Genomic DNA, 15,073 nt, shown 5'->3' with positions numbered 1-15,073 from the left:
TCTGCCAATGCATCTTTCTCCGAGCTCAAACTCTAGACCTGCTGGGATAGTCGATTGACCTCCCCATCCAGAGTTGTCAACTGATCCTCAGCAGCAGACTTTTCCATGGAAAATACAAGGATACATTCATCAAACTTGCACCGCTCCTCCTCGAGGAGCCAAATCTTCTTTGTAAGCTCGTCACTTCTGATTTGACGGCAACTAGTTCCGTTAAATTGCCCCCCACGTAAAGAAGACGTCCAACAGGCGCCACTAAGTAAGGGGCAACCTAGACAGCAACATACTGAAGATTGTGTCTCCATATGAGAGTGAGAACGAAGGTTAAGGGACTCTAAGGTAGCCGGAGGAAATGCGTGACGACACCACTCACGAGCAAGGCCCAGTTATGATAGAAGGGAACCATGAGTAAGATTCCAATCATGAAGATATACACCAGGAGTGCTTAAAGGCGAAGGATCAGCCTTCGTGTGGACATCACCCAAAGTAGAAGGTGGGTTGGAACAAGCGCCCATGCCCCCCGGCTCCCGGCTAATGCAGTTCCACCGCCTCCATTTTTTGTGGTATGTCACCATCAGCAGTTTTAATGACAACATGTAACTTAGAAAGCAAATAGTCGATGTTGCGCCTTCAACGTAAGCGCCTACCGATGGTGTTGCTACCAATGTCCTCCGCAAGGGTAGCATCCATATCAGCTAACCGACGTTTGGAAGACACTTAGTTGATGGATGCGCCTGGTTCTCCATCTGAGGGACACATTGAGAAACCCATCAGACAAGGCTAAACCTGAGAAACAGGCCTTGACCCAGTGTCAACGGCTAGGGCACCGGTCGCGAAAACCCTGCCGACAACGGCAGGAGCCAAGAGTGTCTCCACCAGAGGGACCTCATGATACTGAAGATCCCCTTTAAAATTCCCCTGCGGCACTTTTTTAAGAGATAGAAGCTTCTCACTACCTGTAACAGTAACAAAGCAAGTCCACATTTGCTTCAGCAAAGAAATTTTACGCAAACAAAAGAGAGGGGGGGGGGGGGGAAGAAGGTAACACTTACCGTCACTTTCTACGAAAAAACTGAGGCATCATCCCACGCGACCTCCAAGCAACACTCATTTCATCCGCTGCCAACATGCAATCTGGCCAATCCTCGCCGTTGAAACAAATCCCTCTAAACGCGCAAGCCATCGACAGACTGGCCACCGACAATTGGGGCACCCAATCTGAAGACATGGGCACACGAGTATAGCTAGGCCCGACTGAATCGTCGTTAACCCACAACCACCGATCCTTCCAGTTCTTTCGCGGCGCCTATTGATTAACTATAAATGTGTGTGTACTACGACGCTAAGAAAAGGTGTGAACACCCAAATGGGTAGACGAATTGAAGAAAGATTGGAATGCTCAGAGTTAGGGAAGGATGCCCAACGCCCAACACCCTAACTCAAACCCCACTATCTTATTCACATCGTTAGGGGTCAAGTTGTGAATGGAGAATCCATATTCTTGCATAACCTCGTCAAAGATGTCTGAAACAGGAGGACAAAACCCGACCTCAAAAATCGCCAGCGAAATACCAACTTTACCCGCCGACAGTTGATAACTCGTAGACCCCTCTAGCGGGAATTGAACTCCATGCTCGGGCGTGAACCAAAACCAGAACTGAAGAGACTCAAACTCCTCAGACGTAGGGTGGATCCAGATTTGATGGAGGCCATCGAGAATCAGAAAAGAAAGGCACAAGAGAAAGAAAAACCGACAAAGGAGAACAAGATATCTAGCATACCGTCATAACCGTTAGGGGACCTCTAAATAAGTTGCGAAGTGATGGAATCGAACCATTCCGACGGTGGAAAATGTCTAACCAAAATGACTATATTACATCAGAAATGCATCACAAACCGTTCTCACTAAACACGTGCCCAAATCCACTCTAGAACAATTCAACTAGCCCGAGCAAATGCTAGAATTTACTATCCTAGGGGACTTGTTGACGTATCTAATCAAGAATGCATCGAAGGATAATAGGAACGTCAACCAAAAAGCAACCTGATCAAGGAGCTCCACCTAGGCGAGCTCCAAATCCGGGCCATCGCCCAAGAGCCTTTGCACACTCATCCTCGAAAGCCCACAAATCAGAGACAACCCCCCAGAATTGGGGCCCGTGTCTCCTACGGGATAGAAGATTCATTCCATCTCCCATAGAGAGAAGGTTAGTGCTCTGAACCCTGCATCCTAACGACGCCACACCAATAGCAAAAAAGCATGTGCAGGATACGTCTCGCCGGTGAAAAACCTCCACGACCTGAAAAGGTAAAAGATATTGTCATGGATTTGTTCTCTCAAAGATAGGTATAAAAAGGTCCTTTCTCCAAGAAAAGGAACAAATAATCTTTCACTACCCTCCTCCTCTTAAATATATACTAGAACTCTCAAGGAAAGGAACTAACTTGATCATCGGAGCTTCGTTCCGGGATCACCCCGGACGAAGTCTAACGAATTTTTTCTCTTGTATTGTGATTCTTAGGCTTCTCTTCTCCAGCCACCAAAGAAGACGGAGTCCAGCCGAAGACTTGTGACAACAGATGTCATATGTGTAATCCCTTAAAAGATGAATTAATAATTAATTAATTAAAAGGGAAATACACTAGTGGGGCGAAGGGTAGCAACCTAGACTTAGGTGTGTATCCTATTCGGATAATGTGACGGCCTTGTGGGTTGAAAGACAACTATATGATAAGAGCTTATCCAACTTTGACGTCGAATGGTTTTTCTAGACAACCACTTGGGACATGGTCCTGGTGCACATTAGTATACCGGGACTGGAGTCGTGTTGACGATTGTTGGAACATCTGTGCAAACACCAGGGGGATTTGGGAGGTGTAACTTGATGGAATTGGCATCGCTCGTACCAATCCTTAACGATAACACATGTACTAGTATATCCAATGTCAGAGTAGCGAACGCAGCAAACCGGGAGCAATGGGTGAGAGTCGCGCTTCACTTAGTGCATTAGGCCGTGTCGGTCATGTTAGTAGCGAATGACATACTTACCTTGGGTTATTGAGGAATATATAGACACATAACTAGGAAGTATTATGACAACAATTACAAAGATGAATAAGAGGAAAGTAATTGTTAATGATGAAAATGAAAATGAAAATGAAGATTAATATTATTTAATAATATTATAGTGATTAATGATGTAATAAAAAGTTAGTTACAAAGATGAACAATGAAGTTTAACTAAATGAACAAGCACTAAAGATGAATAATATTAATTGAGATTAATTATGTTGGATATGTGATGTATGTGATGTCATGCTACGTGACTTTTTGGATGCATGTTTTCATGATGTTTTGTTTGACTCATTTGAAATATGTTTTTTTCCATAACACTGTACTTATGATTAGCTCACTTAGCATTTGCTGACACTTGTTTCTTTGCTTGTTGTTTGCCTTGCATTCGTACAGGTAGCATACTTTGATGACTTGATGTGGATGGGGTCTAATGGGTAGCTACTTTTAGTATTATTTTAGTGATGATACCATTTGGACATTTCGTTAGAGTTTTCATAACACTAGTTTTAAGAACTTGGTTTGGATTGGTTTATGAACTTTAATTTGGATGAATGATGTATTTCGTAATAAAAGTAACATTGGTGATGTTTCTATAAAATTTGAAATAAGACTTCAACTAATGCATTCTGCTAAATAAATGTTTTAATAATAAAAAAATTTAGGTGAAAAATCACGGTGTCACTGCACAAACCCTAAAAATTAGGGTTTGCCCCTAGTGATCATACGCCCCGTATACCTCCATGTACGCCCCACGTATGTGGGTGCCTTCGCGACCAAGCCGTCGAGCCAGTACGCTCAGCGTGCTCCTAGCATACACCCAGAGTACTTGGCTAGGGACTAAAATGAAAAAAATAAGTTAAAGGAAAAAAAGGAAAAATACCTGAAATGCAAATGTTACAATTCTCCCCCACTTGAATCAGACTTCGTCCTCGAAGTTCATTGCTGCGAATAATTCCAGATAATGCTCCCTCATCTCGTCCTCGGGCTCCCATGTCCATTCTCAACCCTTGCGGTGTTGCCATTGCACCTTTACCAAATCCACCGACTTGTTCCGCAAAGCCTTCGCCTTCCTGTCAAGGATGGCAATCGGTCTCTCAATATAATTCAGGTGATCATCCACCTAAATATCCTCTAATGGAACCACCGCTGAATCTTCAACCAAACATTTCTGTAGATGAGAGACGTGAAACGTGCTATGGATCTGACTAAGCTCCTCGGGAAGATCACTGTGATAAGCAACCCTGCCTACTTGGGCCAAAACCCCGAAAGGACCGATATACCCTGGGGCTCGACTTGCCCCTCTTCCAAAATCGGATGACACCTTTCCAAGGTGACACCTTCAGGAGAACTATATCCCTAACCAGAAACTCTAGATCTGATCTACTCTTATCGGTATAGCTCTTCTGCCAACTTTGTGCTGTCTGAAGTCTACCCCAAACCTGTTGAATCAACTTAGTAGTCTTGAGTACCACCATAATACACCCCATGACTCACTGACCGACCTCACCCCAACATGTTGGGGTCCTGCACTTTCTCCCGTAAAGCATCTCAAAAAGAGGTCAATCAATGCTTGCGTGATAACTATTGTTATACGAAAACTCCGCCAAAGGGAGATACGTATCCTAACTCCCACCAAAATCCAATACACATACCTAAAGCATATCCTCCAAGGTCTGTATAGTCCGCTCTCCTTGTTCGTCATTCTGTGGGTGGAAGGGCGTGCTGAAATGCAGATTAGTACCCAGCTCCTCGTGAAACCTCTTACAGAACCTGGTAATAAACCGTACATACCTGTATGAAACCACTAAAACTGGTACCCCATGTTGTGCCACAACCTCCCTGATGTAGATGCCGGCCAACTTCTCCGTAGAGATACTCTCCTGAATCAGAATGAAATGCGCGCTCTTGGTCAATCGATCCACAATGACCCATATTGAATCCACTGTGCGCTATATGTGGCAACTTCGTGATGAAATCAATAACAATCTCTTGGGATGTCTAACAGCTACATCTTGTCGTGAGGTCGCTGATGCTCGACCTTGACTTTCCTGTAAGTCAAGCACCTCTCCACATACCAGGACACATCTCGCTTCATGCTTGGCCACCAATAATCGGGACGAAGATCCCTATACATCTTTATTGCTCCGGGATGAATAGAAAACCTCAATTTATACACCTCATCCATCAATACCTAGCACACACCACCCAAATATGTAACCTACATACTTCTATGAAGGGTCAATAACCCTCGATTATCATAATTAAAGGAAGCCACATGATCCACTATGCGCTCACTCTTCCCATGCTCTTCCTTCATAGCCTCAAACTGAGTCTCTCGGATCTACTCTAAAAGTGGAGTAATCACTGTCATCCTCAAACACATATCCCTGATAGGAACTGTGACCGCCTTGTAGCTGAGAGCATTGGTCACCATGTTGGCCTTCCATGGGTGATAATTATGTAACACCCGAGTCTCGAGGTATGAAGTAATGATTTAATCTATTTGTTTTAATTTAACTTAAAGGTGATGGAGTTTGTGAGTATGATGCGTGTACATTTGGTACGCATGATGTACTCGTTGCATGTGTGCCATCGGGGTGATCCCGACGTATGCTGGGCGTACTCAAGCCAGAGGAAAACCCTAAGTTTTAGGGTTTGCACCTTATTTAAGCATCCCAATCCTTCACCTTCCTTACCTTATCAGCCACATTACCCCCTTTTAGTGTCAACTTTGAAACCTAGCCGTTTTTAGTGCATATTGAGCTTAACTTGAGTATTTGGGTGATCTTCAGTGGTTTTGAAGAAAAAGGAAGCTTGGAAGGAGAGAAGGATAAGAAGGAGCTTGAAGATCCAGAGTTTGTGTAACATTTCTTGTCCATTGAAGGTATAAAGTCTGAACCTTGATCATTCCAAGCTTAGATCTAGGTTTAGAGTAGAATATGGCATCATTTGGTCCCATAGCTTGGTTTCTTGGAGTTTGAGCAACTCTAGGCCTTTTGAATTGTTTTTTACCCTTGGGAGTGTTTTGAATCATAAAAATCGTATCTTGGTGGTTTAGACCCAACCATGCAAGTGTTACTGACCATCTAAGTGAGTTAATGGACTTAATTCATGGTTTGAGCCCCATCCATGCATGCAAAAGCATAAAATTTTCAACTCTATGGCTTAAGACGTTATTTTGAGCTTGGATCTAAGATTTAGACGTAAAGGTTGAATGGATTAAGACTTGGGAATGAAAATGGGTTGACTGACCGGTACGTCGGGCGTACTCTAAAGTACGTTAAGCATACTGGGCCAGGGTCCCGACTCCAGATGAACATCAACGTACGCTGGGCGTTCGAGCTGTCTACGTTGTGTGTACGCAGTCTGTGGGCTTAGATGATTTTAAGCTCGATTAGTGTTAGGATTTGGAGTTGTTTAAGTTGGGCCTCGGGCCCACCTGAATGTAGCAGGTCATTTTTAGGCTTAAGGCCATGTTAGGTGTTCTTGGGCCATATTTATTGGGTTTTATGTACTCTAGCATTCCTATGGTGCACATACAACCCTAATGCTTTGGATCTAAGTTTTCTCTAACTATACATGCAATAAACATTTTTCCAAAGCATGAAGCTTAAACTAGCATGCAAGGTAACATTTAAATCATAAAAACAGTTAGAAGAATGCCTTGTGTAGTAGCTTGCTTGTCTTTGACCTTTAGGAGCCTAGCACCTCAAGTGTGATGCCTCAAATGTCTTATAACAATCCAAGAACAAGAGAACGGATTTGAGAGAGAGGTTTGGGAGAGCAAAATCGGCTAGCTACAACTAGTGTGCATAGGGGTGCCGATTTTAAGTGTTAGGGTCTTCTTATATAGCTTAGGACTACAACCATGCAAACTCTAATGACTCTTCATATTTCTTAGTCTTTTGGGCTAAACCTTTATGGACTTTCACATAGGTTTAGTCCAACTCTAATCGACATGAGTCATGAGCCCAAATAAGAAGTCTTACTGGTTTACTTAATCAGTCCCTATAACTTTAATTAGTTTCTTTTGATCACTAAATTGATACCAAATTAATTCTTGATCAATACTAATTAAATAATGTGATTCCTCAATTAATATATTATACTTATAATATATTAATAAATCACAATAACCTCTTTCTCAAGTATCCATCCTATCAAATTGTTCCAGAGTATTACAACCCAAATGGACCATGCTATTATCGGGTCAAGTACATACCAATTATAGTTATGGGCTTAGACACCTAATCCAACAATATTGGGCCTTAGTGGCCTTGTAGTTGGGCTTGGATGCCTTTTTGGGCTTTTGTTAGATTTGGGCCTTAGGGGAAGGGAGGCCCATTAAGGCAAGGGTAAAGGAGCCATTTTATCTTAAGTCAAGAATTAGGGTTTTGGACTTTCGAGTTAGAATGTGACCTAATTTATAATTAGGGTTTTATGCTTGTGCTATGGGGAGAGGATTTCGCGAGTCATCTGCTGAGTGCGATTTGATACCTACAGTCTGAGGTGGGTATTCCTTCATAGTATTCGTGAGTCGAAGGCATCAATTCCGGCCCACTAGTTCATGATTTAGAATGATGATTGTCTTTGTGACAATTGTCAATTATGCATGTGTTTACTTGATGACTCTATGATTTCTGTTATGATATTATGTGGTAGTAGTAGGGGTGAAATAGACCCGATATCCAGTTGAAATAGACCAAAGGAGATTGCAAACACCCAGGTATGTTTGATAGTATATGGTTGAAATAGACCGAAGGGGACTGTAAGCACCCAGATATGGATGATGGTATCCGATTGAAATAGACTGAAAGGGTAGGCAAGCACCAAAATATGCTTGGCAATATGTTTGTTTAGTATGTTGAATTTTGGTGGAACTTACTAAGCTTTGTGCTTATAGTTTTCAATTTATGTTTCAAGTACTTCCAGTTCGAAGGGGAAGGGCCCGGCCTGATCACAGCGCATCACCCTATGATTTCTACATTTAGAGATTGTGGGAATTTATACTCTGATAACATTTTACTATGATACTATTTTGTCTATTTTGATGTTAGTATCTTATGATTTGAATGAATTTAAAAAACAAAAATTTATCCATATTTTTGGGACGTTACAAAAGGATCTCACAATTATAATCATTCACCACATCTAACCATCTATGTTGCCTCATGTTCAGATTCGGCTGATCCATCAAATACCTTTGGCTCTTATGATTCGTGTAGATAGTATGACGAACCCAATAGAGGTAATGTCGCCAAATCTTGAGGGCAAACACCATAGCCCCCAACTCCAAATCATGTGTTGGATAATTCACTTCATGAGGCTTTAGCTGCCTCGAAGCGTAAGCAATCACATGAACCTACTGCATCAACACTACTCCCAAACATGTGAACGACGCATCACAATATACCACAAAATCTTCAACACCCTCCAGCAAGGTCAGAATCGGAGCTACACATAATCGCTACCTTAGAGTCTCGAATGTTGCCTGCTGCTCAGGCCCCCAAAGAAATATGACAGTCTTCTTTGTCAACCGAGTCAGAGGAACTGCTATCTTGGAGAAACCATGAATAAATCTCCGGTAGTAACTTGCCAATCCAAGGAAACTCTGAATCTCAGACGGAGAGCTCGGAACCTCCCACGTTATCACCGCCTCGACAGTTCGACCAGAATACCGTTCTGGTTGACAAGGTGCCCCAGAAACTGCATATCATGCAACAAGAACTCACACTTTGAGAACTTCGCATACAACCTATCCATCCTCAAAGTCTCCAATACCACCCTTAGATGCTCCTCATGCTATTTTTGGATCTTGGAATAGACCAAGATGTCATCAATAAACACAATCATAGATCGATCCAACATGGGTTTGCATACGCGATTCATGAGGTCCATGAATGCGGCTGGAGCATTGGTGAGCCCGAAGGGCATCACCACAAACTCATAATGACCATAACGAGTTCAAAAGGCCCTCTTTTGCACATCTTCATCTCGCACCCTCATTTGATGATAACCCGAACACAGATCAATCTTGGAAGACCATGATGCACCCTGAAGCTGGTCAAATAAATCGTCAATCCCCAAGAGTGGATAACGGTTCTTTACCATTAGCTTATGCAGCTCCCGGTAGTTGATACACATCCGATGTGATCCATCCTTCTTCTTCACAAACATGATCGGTGCTCCCCATGGCGAACTACTCGGCCAGATAAATCCCTTGTCTAACAGCTCCTACAACTGTGTAGATAACTCTTGCATCTCAGGAGGTGCTAATCGATAAGGTGCTTTGGATATCGGAGCCGCACCAGGGACCAAGTCAATCCGAAACTCTAACTTCTTCTCCGGAGGCACTCCAGAAAAATCATATGGGAACACATCTGGATATTTCCGCACAACCGGTACATTATCCACTATCGCGTTACCCTTCTCCCGGGTATCCATCACATAAGCAACAAATCTAGAACAACCATACTGAAGGTAGCACCTGGCCCTAGCTGCTGAACATAAAACCGACCCGTGCTGAACACCCTCTCCCTGAATCACCAACTCTCCTCCACTTGAGGTACGGATACACACCAACTGCTGCTTACAATCAATCATTGCTCCATTAGGGCTCAATCAATCCATCCCTACGATGACCTTGCTCTCATGTAGGGGGAATATGAACCAAACCAATCGGATTTCACTCGTTGAACAACTCTAAGACACAACCCCGATGAACCCTAGATACTCATACATGACTATCATCCACAATCTCAACCTCTAATGGACAATCCAACTCCCCTAGAGCATCGACAAACCTCTTGTTAAACGCAAGAGATACAAAGGATCGGGTAGCCCCCGAATCAAACAATACCAAAGCAGAGATACTGTTCACAAGGAACGATCCCAAACTCACCATTAAGTGCTTAATCTGTTAAGCCACTAAGTCTAATTCTCAGATCTGACCCTAAATGATGTCTTAATACGTAAACTTGGCAACTTTACTTCTTTGCATGTCTTAATGGGACCTAATACTCAATAAAGCCCATAATAAGAACCCTAACTCATGCATGGTCCAGTATAACACATCAAGATTGCATTTTTTTTGTTTTTGCACAAGGGACCTCAAAAATGCTAAGATCTACCATCCATAGCTTCTGGAGTAGCTCATACTCTCATATATGACTTAAAAAGCATAATAAGAAACCCTAACTAGATCTTATCAAAAGAACAATCAAGTTAAAAAGTTTATACCTCCAAGATCTTTCCAAGTTGGAGATGATTCTAGGTCCACAAACTTTAGCCACACCAATGCAACTTCCAAGAGTTCTTCTTCCTTCAAGATCACCAAATACACCTTCAAAGTTCACTTCCAAGCTTAAAACACTCAAATGACAATTAAGGTTTCGTTCTTAGGGTTTGGAGAAGTGGGGACTGGTTGTAAGAAAGTACATGAGCAACTTAAGGTGTTTAAATATGGCACAAACCCTAAAAATTAGGGTTTGCCCCTAGTGATCATACGCATTGCGTACCTCCACATACACCCCACGTAGGTGGGTGCCCCTGTGACCAAACCATCGAGCAAGTACACTCAACGTACTCCTAGCGTACGCCCAATGTACTTGGCTTGGGACCAAAATGCAAGAATTTTTAAGTTAAGGGCAAAAAGGAAGATACTTGAAACGCAAATGTTCCAGAATTTCTTATTAATGTTACTAAGCTTGCTCATGACTACCAACTTAGAACGGAATCTACCATTAACTCCAACCCGAAGGCGACTCCACACGACGTTATGTGCATAAATGGGCGATAAGCAAAATCATTTCCTCATATTGTGGTGTTTAGGGAAAAAATTTACAAGAACTAAGGAAGGACCAAACTTGTTAAAATTATACTTGAAGGGCTTTTGTTGATATATATTAAGGGCAAATGATAACTTCATTCATTACTTTATTAGAGAACGAAAGTGATTGGATTGGGTTAGAAGCATTCATGCCTCCAACGCAATCTTTTTCAAAATCTTCTAAAAAAATCTATATCTCCACACCTCCTCAAATTCTCTCCAACAAAGAATCAATCCCTCCTTCATTTCTGCCCCCCTCTTCGATCTTTCATAAATACCCGATGTATACAACTCGACAACTTGGTCGGGTCGCTGTTGCATTTTAGTTATTCGGTAAAAGTACTGAATTCAGGGAAAGCAAGTGGGAGAGAAGAGAGAAGGAATGCGGGCATATTTTCTTGCCGGAAATCCGGTGAAGTTGATCATAACCGGCACCGCCATCGCCATTTTATTACAGGCGGCATTTGTTCTTTCTGGGTTTCCCACGACTCTTACGTTGGAGAGAGCTTTTCCGACGAACCATCTTGTTGAATTGAATCAACTCAGAGTTAGAGATAGTTTCAGGCACCCTAGAATCTTGCAGCAGCAGTCTTCTGTAGCAAGTGTTGTTAATTTCCAAGTTCAAGGAACATATGATCCCTATCGTGTTGGGTAATTCCTTGATTCACTCTATTTTATCTGACAATTAATCGAATTACAGAAGTGTATATCTTTAATATTCGGTTGAAATTCTAAAAAATTAGGTTGCTGTGTATTCAAGCTGTGTTGTTTTCATAATCGTTAGTTGCCTCAATTGAAAACCAAAAGCAAAAGATTCTCACTTTGCTTCTTGAATTTTTGGGCTTCCTGTAAACTCCTATCTTGTTCTTGTTCTTGTTCTTCCTGATTACTATGTATTACCTTCTTCAATTTCATCTGTAAATGACTAAATTCCATTCACCATGTAGGCTTTACTACACAAAGCTTCATTTGGGTTCTCCTCCGAAGCAATATTACGTTCAAATCGACACCGGAAGTGATGTATTGTGGGTGAGTTGCAGTTCATGCAACGGTTGCCCTAAATCCAGTGGACTTCAAGTATGTTTTTCACCATTTCTTATCACAAATCTCATTCTCGAATACTATTTTTATCTTTATCTTTTCCAATCAACAGATCCCAATTCAGTTCTATGACCCTTCAGCCTCATCAACAGCTTCTTTAATCTCTTGTTCAGACCAACGATGTCTTCTCGGAACCCAATCTTCCGATTCCAGCTGTTCCAGTTCCAATAACCAGTGCAGCTACACATTCCAATACGGAGATGGCAGTGGAACATCCGGCTATTACGTATCAGATCTAATCAATCTCGAGACAGTTGTCGGAAATTCAGTAACATCAAACGCTTCCGCATCTATCGTATTCGGGTAACTTCTCGCCTAATCCGTCACCCCCTTCAAATTTTCTTCATAAGAACCCTAATTAACTTCTCAAACTTACGAAACAGTTGTAGCACATCTCAAACCGGAGATTTAACCAAATCCGATCGAGCAGTTGATGGAATTTTCGGATTCGGTCAACAAGGATTATCTGTAATAGCGCAACTATCTTCACAAGGGATATCCCCAAATGCATTCTCCCATTGTCTCGTCGGAAACGGCGCCGGCGGTGGTATTCTGGTTCTTGGTCAAATAATCGAGCCCAACATGGTGTATACTCCATTAATCGCGTCACAGTAAGTTCTCTTTCATGGAATTTCGATAATCTATCAATAAAATTAAATAAAAAATCAAAACTTGATTATCTTTAAAGGATCCAAATTCATCATCATCATCCAGGCCACATTACAACATAAATCTGTTGAGCATCTCTGTAAATGGACAAACATTAGCCATTGATCCTTCGATGTTTGCCACATCAAGCAGTCGAGGAGGAACCATAATTGATTCCGGAACTACCCTCGCATACCTTACAGAAGAAGCTTATGATCCTTTCGTGGATGCCGTAAGTTCAAAAGGGTGAAATCGTCAAAATCATCAAAATTCGTTTTCACTTTGAATCTTGAACTCATTGTTGAAATGAAAGGATTTTACTTTTACCATTGTTGCAGATTACACAGTCTGTTTCACAATCAGTTCAACCTCTTGTATCCAAAGGAAGTCAATGTTATATCGTCGCCTCAAGGTTTTTCTTCATTTTCCAAAATTACCAAAATCCCAGATTAATTTTTTCACGAATTTTTTATTTTAATAATATAAATAATCTCAGTTCGCCTGAGATATTTCCCACAGTTAGCTTGAACTTTGCTGGTAGTGCTTCGATGCTTTTAAGACCCCAGGATTATCTTTTACAACAGAACTCTGTGGTAAATCACTAAATTCTACATTTTATTAATTTAAATAAAAAAAAATGTGATTTGATACTAAAAACAAAATAAGATTATATGTTGAAAATTACTTTATGATATTCTTTGTAGGCTGGGGCTTCAGTATGGTGCATAGGGTTTCAGAAAACTCGAGGTCAAGGAATCACCATTTTAGGAGGTAAAAGAAATTTAGCAAAAATGGCATAATCAAGATTATTTTTTGTGTATTTTTTTTAAAAAAATTTGAATTATTATTAATTACATTATGAACAATGCAGATCTTGTTTTAAAAGACAAGATTATTGTTTATGATCTTGGTGGTCAGCGAATTGGTTGGGCTAATTACGATTGTAAGTAATCTTATAACATTAATTTTTATCTTTAAAAATGAAATAGTGGATAATTATTATTTGACTTTGAAAAGTCAAATACTGATGGATTATTATTTATTACAAATTTGAAATTTGTAATCTTGTTTTATTTATGTTGTTAGGTTCGATGTCTGTAAATGTGTCGACTATGTCAAGTGGTGGAAGAAGTGAGTATGTGAATGCTGGTCAAATTGGTAGTAGTAATTCATTGCAAGATGAATGTAAGAAGATGATATTCATGGTTGTTGTGTTACAATTATTTGTATTTTTTGTTTTTTCATAATGAAAATTTGAGCAAAAGTTGTTAGAGGTTTTCTAGGGTGGTTTATTCTTTTATATGTATATTGGGAAAAAAAATGAAGTGTTTATTGTTAAATTATTTTATGCCATGGGAAATAGACTAATTGGAACCAAGATTTATACATGTATATGTACAACTTGAATGTTGTACTCATATATATATAGAGGAACTGCATGTTCAATAATATAATGCTTATCATCACTTGAGACTTTTGTGTTGTGGATGTATAATTTTAATGCAATTATATATAATCAGTAATCACATGGGTAATGCCATAGTGAGGAAGTAAGGTTTTCATTTTTCAAGGGCGACTGATATTAGTAAAAGAAGTGGGGTTTAGCTAACTATAAAGATTAAATGAGATCCACTAGTTATGGAATAATGATTTAAAAGAGAAAAATAAAGTAACGTGGTTGTTTTTGTCATTTCCATTATAAAGTTACACTTTTTACCTTTGTTGTGTTCTAGCTTGTATTATTGAAGCCATTTGTGGCAACAAGCGGGTACCCATGATGATAAGTTGTTCTTCCCCTACAATAAACGCATTAAGTGGATATATAGCTATGATGAACAACTTATTCACACGCTTTACTATAAAAGAAGCGACCTCCATCAAGATCATCTTCTTAGTTCTTACATTCATCTTGCAATGAATTAGAAAGAAGCACTAAAAGCTTGTGGATGACAAAGAACTATCGGGTCCACACACATCTTAGAAAGATTTCCAAAGTGAGTGTTAGAATAAGAGTATTTTTATAGTAGTTGAATGAGATTTGCTCCACCCATTCCCATTGTATATGTATATGTTATCTAAAATCACAAAGATAATATTTAGGGATATTAATAAAATTAATCATTATGAATGAAGGTTTTAATTAATAACCAAGTTTTTTGTATTTTACAAAATGACCATGTTATCCTAAATGAGGTCATTCCGGATAAAAAAATATATATATAGTGTATTTTTTTCTTATTTGCACCAAAAAAAAAACTTTATACTTATGTCCGAAATATTTATTTCAAAGTGTCTAATATCACTATTTTCAACAAAATGATACATTTAATCCCATATATAGTATATACTTCCTATTTGTTTTGTCTTTACATTTTTGTTAGATTTTAGTTAAAAAAAACAGAGTTTTTTTAAATTCCAGAAAT

The 15,073-nt window shown here is 40.1% G+C and overlaps 1 protein-coding gene across 1 annotated transcript; it reads left to right on the top strand.

Annotated features, from left to right (window-relative positions):
* The first annotated feature begins 11,005 nt into the window (after positions 1–11,005).
* Positions 11,006–14,028, top strand: LOC145093035 (aspartic proteinase 36-like). Its single transcript, XM_079031075.1, has 10 exons — positions 11,006–11,552; positions 11,849–11,978; positions 12,055–12,305; positions 12,386–12,613; positions 12,717–12,882; positions 12,989–13,062; positions 13,147–13,243; positions 13,355–13,421; positions 13,522–13,593; positions 13,737–14,028. The coding sequence occupies exons 1-10, from the start codon at positions 11,284–11,286 to the stop codon at positions 13,895–13,897; spliced, it is 1,515 nt and encodes a 504-aa protein (XP_078887201.1). The 5' UTR covers positions 11,006–11,283; the 3' UTR covers positions 13,898–14,028.
* The last annotated feature ends 1,045 nt before the right edge of the window (positions 14,029–15,073 follow it).

The sequence above is a fragment of the Lactuca serriola genome, chromosome 1 (assembly GCF_051521515.1).
Source record: "Lactuca serriola cultivar US96UC23 chromosome 1, Lser_US96UC23_V15, whole genome shotgun sequence".
NCBI lineage: Eukaryota > Viridiplantae > Streptophyta > Magnoliopsida > Asterales > Asteraceae > Lactuca > Lactuca serriola.
This window is presented reverse-complemented; position numbering and strand designations above follow the sequence as displayed.

Excerpts from the sequence above, each read along its gene's own strand:
- LOC145093035 (XM_079031075.1), top strand. The coding sequence starts at position 11,284 with ATGCGGGCATATTTTCTTGCCGGAAATCCGGTGAAGTTGATCATAACC. Across the intron at positions 12,614-12,716 it reads ACTCCATTAATCGCGTCACA|GCCACATTACAACATAAATC; the intron begins GTAAGTTCTCTT and ends ATCATCATCCAG. Across the intron at positions 13,594-13,736 it reads TGGTTGGGCTAATTACGATT|GTTCGATGTCTGTAAATGTG; the intron begins GTAAGTAATCTT and ends TTATGTTGTTAG.